The sequence below is a fragment of the Taudactylus pleione genome, unplaced genomic scaffold (assembly GCF_031769625.1).
Source record: "Taudactylus pleione unplaced genomic scaffold, aTauple2 ptg000517l, whole genome shotgun sequence".
NCBI classification, from domain to species: Eukaryota; Metazoa; Chordata; class Amphibia; order Anura; family Myobatrachidae; genus Taudactylus; species Taudactylus pleione.
The window spans coordinates 5570529-5581383 of record NW_028284919.1 but is presented as its reverse complement, the minus strand read 5'-3'; the positions used below and the strand labels follow the sequence as shown (position 1 = coordinate 5581383).

General features: G+C 35.4%; 1 protein-coding gene across 3 annotated transcripts in view; it reads right to left on the bottom strand.

Annotated features, from left to right (window-relative positions):
* Nucleotides 1-354: 354 nt before the first annotated feature.
* Nucleotides 355-10855, bottom strand: part of RBM33 (RNA binding motif protein 33) — a 146667-nt gene continuing 136166 nt past the window's right edge. For all 3 annotated transcript variants that reach the window (XM_088450369.1, XM_088450367.1, XM_088450365.1), the window contains 2 exons: nucleotides 9226-9314; nucleotides 355-6902 (listed from right to left, as the gene is read on the bottom strand). In XM_088450369.1, coding sequence (XP_088306495.1) covers nucleotides 9268-9314 — 47 coding nt within the window. In that variant the 3' untranslated portion in view covers nucleotides 355-6902; nucleotides 9226-9267. The remainder of the gene's footprint in view (nucleotides 6903-9225; nucleotides 9315-10855) is intronic.

Below are 10855 nucleotides of genomic sequence, written 5' to 3'. Positions count from 1 at the left end.
ATATATAAAAAAACCAAAAACAAAACGGTGGTGTTGACAGTCATCAGGATGCCGAAAAACAGATCTGTCCAGCCAGTCACCTAAAAACAAACACTGTGAGGTTAACAGTTAGAGGTTTCTCTGTCAGCAGCTGTACAAAATAAAAATGGTTAAATGGAGGAAAAATGTTATTTTCTGCTTTACAACAGGAATCCCATTTGTTTCACTCAAGAAGATTTCAAAGATGAATGCCACAGGTAAAAAGAAGCTATGAGACAAATGCTATAAAAGGAAGAGGGGAAAAACCTGCAGGAAAATTTTTTATTTAGTTTTAGTGTCTTCATGTAACCAATGCTGTAAGAAACCATAGGAAAAAATATTCATTATCAATACGGGAAAATAAATCAGTCAGAGAATATTGACAAAAGCTGGAATGGAAGCATTATGATTAGTAGGGTCATTTGCAGAAGAAATCATTAAAAAAATGCAACAGCTGCTGTTGTAACCTATTTATTAGCCTACATACCTGTGGAACAATATTCACTCACAAAGACAGTTAGAGATATATATCTATTACATACACAAGTGCAAAACGAAATGATCCTTCCCAACTGTATTATACCAGAGTTCAAAACAATACAAAAGGATCCAATATGAATCAAACTTGGAGATGAGAAACCATCTTGTATATAGGGAGGTGATCACATTACCCAATAAATCCATAGGATTAAAATACATATTACAACTACCTTGCAAATGGATTACATTCACTTTAAAGCATTTCAAAAATCATTTTAGGATATAACACTTCACAAAACTACTGATATAAAACCTGTCATGAAAAAAAAAAAAAAAAAATTGGTTAAGTTGTGCTCATCTATAACAAACTTTAAAAAAAAGTTTAAATTACATTTTTGGTGCACAGAAAAAGATGCTATTTTTAAAATTAAATCCACAAATCAATAAGATGATTTCCAAATAACCTATCTTCTGTATTATGTTGTCTATTACAGTACAGCACTATAACCTATCGCCTGCAACATTAAAAGTTACCTGCCTTTGCTAAAAACGGAACCATTGTTACAATAACTTAGATATCAGTGGCTTTGTCAATTTACCAAATTTTAGGGTAGTGAACAGTGGAGGGAGAATTGGTTGCTATCCAATTTAAATGGAGTGTTTCTAGAGTAGAATTTAGGTATTTTCAAAAAAATCATTAACACATCACTTTATATTGATCAAATAAGGTTCGTATTTGACCACGAATACTGGGGAAGTATAGTAAGCCAATTACTGGAGATATGGTTTATACATGGCCATAAGGCATGCAGTTTTATAGTTTGTCCTGAGTGCTGAGCTACAGAATATGTTAAATATGCTAACCTGTGTGCGTAAAAAAACCAAAAAACAGTTACATCTGAAAACAGAAAAAAAAACTAGATCTACCAGCATCTAGTATAGGTTTATTTCTATATTAACAAGAAGCCAGTAGTTATTATTTGCAATCATCTTAGAAACTGGGAAATAAAAAAAATAAAAAAAAACACCTTGGGAGATAAATTTAAACCAAACAAGCTAAAACTGCTGCACCAATCTGAAAAGTTAAACATATGGAAAAGCATTTCAAATCATTTGAAGGCCCCTTATTCAGAATATAAAATAATGGAAAGTATTTAATAAAGTAGATTTAAAATGAAAACAAATCAAAGAAAGCCAAAAATATGCCCTATTCTGTAGTACAACATGCTTTCCTTATTATAAGTTGTAAACAATACTTTACCAATCATTAAACCTCTATTGCATGTGTGTACAAGAGTTTATTTAGAAAAAAAAAAATGTAACCTGTATTTCCAGATTGTACACGTTTCAATACTTACTATACACTCTGATTGTACACTGCGCGGATAACAAAGTACCATTTCATATTAACTATAGAAGTGCTTTTGAATCTGTGTTCAATACTCTACATGGGGGAGAAGTATGACAAGCAGGTGGGAGAGTATGTAGGTGTGCTGTTGAGGTTTGGTTATTTACACTTCTGGATTACGTTTTTCACTGCTATGGACACAAAAATGCAACACAGAAAACATTTCTTCTAAATTAGGATTTTCCTAATCATTTAGCAAAAACAATGTAGTACCAATTCCACTGTTTCCAGGACTCTGCATGGAATTAGAAGTATACTGCTATAACTCTTAGACTGAATAAAAAACAAAATAAAAAAATTTGAGCATCTGGATGAGATGCTTTGCAGCAAACGTCTGTCATATGATAAGTACAGACTTCAGTATTCAAAACTTAAAAAGTTAATCTAAAATAAACATTGCACACACACAAAATTTATATATATTCTAGATAACCAACTTGCTACAAACACATTTGTTAGTTTATTCTATTAAACCCTCTCCCCCTCTAAAAACAAAACAAAACACCCTGAAAAATACCCACCACATGCTAAACTTATCTTCAAGGTATTAGGTCAAAACTGAATTAAAACGATTTAAATGGGTTACAAGGGCAGACTGAACTAAAACCAGCTGAAATGTTTTGCACTGAAATACAAACTAGCAATCCAGTATTAAAAAAAAATAAAAAAAAAAAATGTAAAAATTCTAGTAATCCAGAAAGAATAAAAACAGCACCCTTTAGATTCCTCTTGTATAAAAAAAAAACTCAGACCCTTCCTAAAATGTTGAAATTTGGATTTTTGGACTAAAGTCAGTGCACTTGTGGATCGTTTCCTGTCAAATACAGGTTCAACATTTATTTATAATTTTTATGGCCATTACCAGAAAAAATTGCATTCATTCACAAAAGAATGTTCTCCAGCCCATCCCATTCAAGTAGAAAGTGATATTACCTGAAGAGTAGTTTTTGAATGATAATATCTTATAATTCATATATTTCCCATTCATACATTGCTACAGATGTATAAAAATAAAAGTAAAACCGATATAAAAAAAAAAAAAAGAAAATGATACTACAAGTATGATTCAGAATACAAATGTTTGATGAAAATTTAAGATAAAACATTAACAGAAGTGAAAAAAAAAAAAAAAAAAAAAAAGAAAGTAAATCCCTATAAAGTTTCACTCAATTATGTATAATTAAAAATCTGGGTGATGAACAAATACACTGGTCTGGATAAAATTGTTGACTTACTAATTCTCTTTATAAAACTGAAGGAATACACCGGAACACAAACATTTATGAAACTGAATTGAAGTTTGCTCAGCAAATTAAAGTCCAAAGGGTAGAGTTGCATTTGTGGAATAATATCTTATTTTAAAAGTTGTCCTTTGAATATGTACAAAAAAAAAAAAAAAAGTGTACACCTGCATTTCAGTTCAAATGTATTATGAAAGAATACAGATAATGGTTGCACTACATCTTCGAGGAAAATTTGCCTTAACTCATTGTGAACCTTAGTAAAGAAAATAGCTAAAGCCTCTTTACTATAAATTACCAACAGTTAACATTATATGAATATGTATTTTGGAATATATTAGTAGCCAATGTGCATTATTAAGGATAGAGAATCACATGTAGAAAGTATAACCCTACAGTATCAGGAACATAGCCTAACTTGATTATTGCCAACTTGAATCTCTGGGTCAAATCATAGTGCAGGATCTGGCATCACCTTTCTCCAGATTAGCAATTACGACCTTCAAAGACTGAATCAATGGTAACCCATGAAAGATTAGAAAACAGCTGAAAATCTACATTCTCTGTGCTTTTTAAGGATGTAAAAAAATATAAATAAAATATAAAACACAGAAACTCCACACCCTCCCACTGATTAAAGTCATTAACACCAACAAATTGTGTTAAAAGCATATTGCAACTTTAAGGCTCTTTTCCCACAACACTACGAAGGGTTTCATACATTTTTCTTCATGATTGTTCAGGCTTATACAAGCTATAATACCTGCCAGTATGAGCAGTAAATCGCACTGAAAAAAAAAAAAAAGACAATAGTACTGCATCTGCCCACCACGTTCTGAAACACTGCACGTGGACTTATACACACAACGCAATTCAAAGACTATAAAAGCGGGGCCAAGATTACTTAAATGTTTGTAGGTAGAAGTAGTTAACATACATTAAACAAGTATGCTCAAGTGGCTTTCAAACATTATTCAGGAATACTGTTTTAACATTACCCATGTGAAAGGATAGGCTAAGGAAAACAAAAAATATGCTGTCTGGCATTGGCACCAGTAGGAAAATAATTAAACTGGACTTGTCACCTAAAAACATTGCAAGCAGCCATTTCAAGTCTGTTGAACTACAAGTTAATTGAACTACAAATTATGATGCCTTGAGTAACATATGCTAGAAAAGGAATATCTAGACAGAAATGGTTTGAGGGAAATATTGTCAAGACTAGTACCTTAAGTGATGTTGTTTACAATATAAACTACACAGATCTTTATTTCAAGGACTCTCCCTAGCTAATTAATAAATGTGTTATTTAAAAATAGGAATACTTGGATGAATAACTGCCTTAAATGTATGCCCTACCATTAATCTTTGGAACAGAGAATGTTTAATGAGCTTTGGGCCTAGACACTTTGAGAAAACAATACAAATAAAGTATTATAAGATAAATTGATAAAAACCGATTAATCCACACGTCACAACCTCAAGGTTAAAGGCCTTCTTCAAATGATAAAAGGCTGCTTCAGTCATTTTAGAAGCATTTTATATTTACACATATACTGTGCTAGAACCTACATTTCTAAACAATGACACCATTAGGCACCAATTGAATACGCACAAGGAAAATTAGATCTCTCAAGCAGTAACAATTTATGATACATGGCACACATCCCAGCAATCAGGAAAGGCCAGCATGCTTGGTTTTAAATTGGAATATATACAAATACATTTAGCTATTGTGCGCTAGATTCTTAGATTCAGAATCTAGAACATAAAATCTTCCTCTTATGGCAGATATTGTATTCACTACTATGAGGGCCTTATTTTGTAATAGTAACCAAATGAATAAAAGCACAAGTATGCAGTTACCGAAGAGAAATATTAACACAAATGCTATAATGACAGCAAATCACTATGTGCAGGAGCACCTATATTATGGGGACTCTTCCTCTAAGCCAGTGGTTCCCAAACTAGTTGCCGATGCCTCAGGGCACTTGCAGTGGTGCCTCAGGTTGGTGGTCCAGTACCAAATAAAATTATTTTTAGTCAGTGTGATTGGCAGTCATTAGCACTAATTTTGCCTATCAAAAAATGTGGACAAAAAGAAGCACGGCCCTGTCAACCACCATATAACTGAACCAAAGGGTGACATATAAGCACAGATTTACTTCATTTAATTTTTGCTGAATATCTCAATAAGAAACTTATGGCCCAGGGGTGTCGTGAAAAAAATGCTGATACTCTAGGGCAGCGATTCCCAAGCTCGATCCTCAAGGCACACTAACAGTCCTGGTTTAGGTGATATCCATGCTAAAGCACAAATGGTTTAATCAAAATAACTGAAGTACTAATTAAGTTGCCTGTGCTCAAGTATAGCTATCCTTAAAACCTAGACTGTTAGTGTGCCTTGAGGACCGTGGTTGGGAACCCCTGCTCTAAGGTACTGTGATTCAAAATAGTTTGGGAACCACTGCTCTAAGATATAGATAATAAAAACGGCTTAAATAGGAAGCCACAGTTTGGCATTAGGTATCCAACGCAAAGGCTAGCCCTTGTTGTTTAACCATGGAGTAGTTCTAAAGGAAGCCGGAAGACTTAAGCTGGCCACGCACAAGGTCATCTTTACAACTAGCTAAGTAGTTGGCTGGCTGGAACGAAAATCTGGTCATCTACAGAAGCAATCGGCCGTGTGCTACCAAACCCTGGAATTGAATGAAGACTGCTGTTCAGATAAGTTAGTTAAATTAAACAGATTTAACCAACTTGTCGGAACAACTGTTATTGTCTATTTCCAGTGTTTGAGAGCAAATGGTCCATTGTCATTTGTTCTCATACATTGCCAGATTTTCATTCAAACCATTCAACCAACTAGATGGCTGGTTAGAAATAATCTTTTAGATGTGTGGCCATCTTAAGAAGGTGAATAAATAATATCTAATGGACTAAAGAAATGTTTCAGGAAACACATTAAATTATGTTAAGTTATATTTATATAAATAGTAATTGTTCTGTTAATTATTCCAAATCCAATGGTAAATTGATAGGATATCTTAACTTACTTTCTTCTCAATAGCTATAAGTTCAGGCCAAAGAACCCTATGATGACATTGTGTACAAAGACTCTACAGTCATTATTAAAGAAAACACTTGTTTCTTCAAAGTTTTGACTTATATGATCGCAAAATCTTGTATGTTGTAATTATATATAATTACACATTTCTTTGAAAATAAGATTAAAACGCTAATTCCAATTAAAGGACAAGGATGCTAGTAAAAGTTTACAATGAGTTTTTGTCAGAGCTTAAATTTTTCGAATTGATGCACTAGGTGGAGTTGAACTAAATGTAAAATATTTGTAACCATAACATGTCCTGAAGAGAAGAGTAACCATTATCATGTATTCTTTCTCAACAATGTCTCTTGTTCTAAGTATTTTCTCTTCCATGTCGGTAATGAGTCTTTGACACAGAGATAGATTTACATGCAAGGGTCACAATTCAGAGGGAACACAGTAATAGTAGCAAAGATCCACGTAGGGAGGTCTAACGAGGAAAAGCTCAACTTCATTGTTGCCCGTTACATATCAAGTTTGTCCCTCCATTCAGTCGCCTTGTGTAAGAAATCCAGAATACAAAAGGGAGACACTGCAGTGTCCAGAAGTCTCTTTTCCAGTTGTGTCTCAGTCGATGCTGAATGTGGACAGCTCAGATCATTCAGTAACCAGGGATACGTTGATGTGTGACAAGTCTATCATGTGCCTGAAATAGTTTATAAGTCGTTATTAGCAGGTACAATGTATTTTTAGGCTTGGAATAAATAATAGGATAGCCTTGAATAAATAGTTTTAATATTGCAAAGTGGATGGTTTTTCATATAACAAATACAATTGAACACAGGTGTGAATAATAGATTAAATTAGAGACCAGGTATATGTAAGCCATGGTTGATCATTCAACCATATGCTCCTGAGGAAGCTGGACAATACTACACCCAGCGAAACATGTTGAGCGCTACATGCCCATTGTTGACCTAGCTCTGACACCATCTGTGGACATTTACACTGTGGACTTTGGATTTTTTCCCCCCTAGCATATTGGCAGAAACAACGGACATCTGGAGGCTTTACAAGAACCCTATTCATGTGCAACTAGAACGCTGCTAAGGGACTGTATCATCCGTGATAAGGTGGAATACACATTAACCCATTCTGTGCAAGTTACACTGCCCAGGGACTGTAACACATCCTTGACACCTGGATCTGGTAATCAATTCTCTTGCCATTAAGGGAATATATAGTCCATATACAATTACAAAGTCCAAGATTGCTAAAGGACTTTTATGAACTATGAGCTTTAGGTCCCAAAGAGTATACATTTTTACTATGTTTTAGCTTGATATTAGATACATATGCATCCATTATTGGTGATTTTATTGTGTTAATAAATGTCTGAACAATTTATTTAAAACCATCCACCTTCATTTGTACATTAGTGTGCAGCGCTGGTAACCATTATCTATTTTTAGGCTTTAGTCCACTTATCCATTAAAAGGAACTCACACTACACACACCATTGCTTACTTGCGTCTTTAACAAAGAAATGCAATACAGGAAAACATTTGTGTGCTGTCCCTCCAAAATAGACTAAAAGCAAATTTTAAACATTGCTTTGCCTGACATCATATGTTTGGACCGCTAGCATGATTATGCCCCAAAAAGAGCAGACTTGCCCATGCCCTATAATCAGTTGTGTGATTTTTTTTATTAGCCCTCGAAGATTGATAGGAGGCCTTAGGAAGAGATGAGGGAGGTTCTGGGCTAAGAGTATTTTTTTTTAAGTTTGTTAAAAGCTAATTAAATTACCATCAAAGTCCAAAAGAATTAATGTGGCTCAAAAAAAAATACAAATACACATTAATCTGTTTCTTTATCATTATAAATCACTTTTTAATTGTCAGAGGACTAAAGATATTTTAAGTGAATTTCTTAGGATCAAGACCCACACATTTTATATTGAAAAAGTAGTATTTTAATAAAAAAAAAATGTTTTAGGGCTTGTACACATGTAGCTTTAACTTGTAACCAGCTAGCAGAGTGTTCAGAGTGAATGTAGGATGGACTTAGACAAATTGTGTACCATTGTCTTACACCCATGTTCTATCCCCCCCTGTAACACCTGCCTGTGTGCTGTTGACAGCTTATTAATTTAGGGTTCTCTGTACTAAGCCTTGGAGAGAGAACAAGTGGATGGAGATCAGGTACCTATCAATCAGCTCATAACTGACATGTTACAGGCTTCAAAAATTTACAGTTATGAGCTGATTGGTTGGCATTTTATATCCATCCACGGGTTAGTACATAGACCCCCCTAAGTCCAATGACTCCTAGTTCCAGCGCAGTGTTCACCAAGCTGAACAAAGTTCTGAACACATGCCTAGGGTTTAGGGAAAGCACTTGTGTGCATTAGTCCTTTTAGGTTTTTCAGCTGGAACTACACACTTGTAGCACAGGGATGACTTCTTACAGCAGCAATGCCATGATTTTTATTTAATTTATGTAAATTAGTGGCAGGATATAAGCAGCAGCTTGGTAGTTAGCATTTTTCTTGGTTTATTTAATTAGACTGCGATTAATTATTTATAATTCTGCAGTTTCCAGGGTCATTTGTCCACCATGGCAACTAGTCACATGGTACAAAATGTAGTAACAGAAAGTCACTGAAACACCCTTCTGAGCTCGGTCTACAATGTAATATCCGTCCCCTCCTACATCCACTGCCTTCAAATGACATGTTGAAACACTATTTGTTGTGTGACTTGGCAGCCATACATGTCTGCCTTCCTTTGATGGGGAGAAAATTATTTGTAGGAGGACAGCTAAGACATATCAGATGCATTCTTAAAAGGAGGAACATAAATTGCTATTCAAAGTAAGTAAAACTATGTGGGATTGCTGCTTTAAGCTACAAGTGTGTTACTTTTAGCGCAGTGAGTGAAAATTTTATATCATTAAACAAAACCAGTGACAATGTAAAAACAGAAATTGGGTTATTGCCATGCAATTAAGCAACCAGCTAAATATACCTGTGGAACCTCTGCTGGAATTGTGAAGCATGGTGCGGGTTCTCAAATGTTGCAATGGCTTTTCTCTGATGAGGAAACATCTGTAAACTCTGGGGAAATAAGCAAACAAAATAAGATGTGGAAGCGGCTTCTAACATTTCAACTTTCAACTGTAAGTTTGCATAAATCACTATTATGCATGTGCATTTATATTTGTTTACCCCACAGGAACAAATACTTCCACTAATACTTCAAATTACAACTTGATGGCCTGAGCCATAATCACATGCTCATACAAAAACAGCGCAATTCAACACCCCGACTTTGCTAAATGTGGAGGACATATACAGTAGTTGCCCAACTCCGGACAGCCCACCATCTATAAACACACTGAATACTGTTTAAAGCATGCAGCTGTCACAATACATATTGAGGCAATTTCTTTAATGTCCCTGTATTTAAAGATCATGAAACCCAATGTACAAGTTGCTTTTAATTAGAAGCAACAATCTGAAAAATATTAGTAAGGTTAAGGAACCTTGAGATCTGCGTGCTTTTCAGCATTAAAGTATTTTATTGGTTTGTACAGCAGACTGCTTGATGTTCAGTCTATTAAAACGCCTACTAGTATTTTGGACACAACATCTACCTAGGACCCCTCCTCTCTGCACTGCCACCTTGTCCCTCTCTTGCACTCCTAGGACGACTCCTCCCTGCCCTGTCACCTTGTTCCCTCTTCTCTCTCGTGCGCTACCCTTGGATCCCCCCTATCTGCCCTGCCACCTTGTTCCAGTCTTCTTGCTATCCTGTGACACCTCCTCTCTGCTCTACCACCTTGTCCTCCTCTTCTTACTCTCCTAGGACGACTCGTCTGCCCTGTCACCTTATTCCCTCTACTCACTCTCCTGTGACCCCCTCCTCTCTGCCCTACCACCTTGTCCAGAATCCATATTAACAGAGGTGACTGTCCGTACACAACAAATCACTTAGCACAAACGTATGTGGATGTTTCCTTTCAGTGCCACGGCATAAAAAAAAAAGTTGGAGAACCATTGTTCTAGAGAATGGTCAAAACAAATAATATATACAATTGTAACATTTTTAACCAGATATCATGTATTTACAATGCTTAAAATACCAAGAAACAATGTATGGTGATTATTTCAAACATACATTGGCATAATCACCACCCACTTCCTACCAACACTGGGACTGATGCAAAAGATGACCGCGTGCCTGTTTGCCAAACATATCTCATGAATTCGCACTACGCATGTTCAGAAATCGGTGCACACAACTAGAGGTGATGCAGTTGTGTTTCCATCACTTCTACACTTATGTCCGAAGATGGAGAACTTGAATGCTAGAGGATATTTAGCTTAGGAAAAGCTGAAACATTTATTTGGATGAATATATTTTGCACCTATTATAGGGCAGGTGCAAGTCTGCACTGCTGAGTGCTAGTTGTAAACAAGGCTCGCGCATATGCAATTGCCTATGGGTGAATATAAATTTTTCCTACGGACATTGTTTTGAGCAATGAACACCAGAGTTACTTCCAACTCTGCATCAGGTCCACTGTGAGGAAAGCTTCTACCAAGTACTGAGGAAGGGAAAGCCAAGGATAGCAAGAAAAAAGGCAGGAGAATTT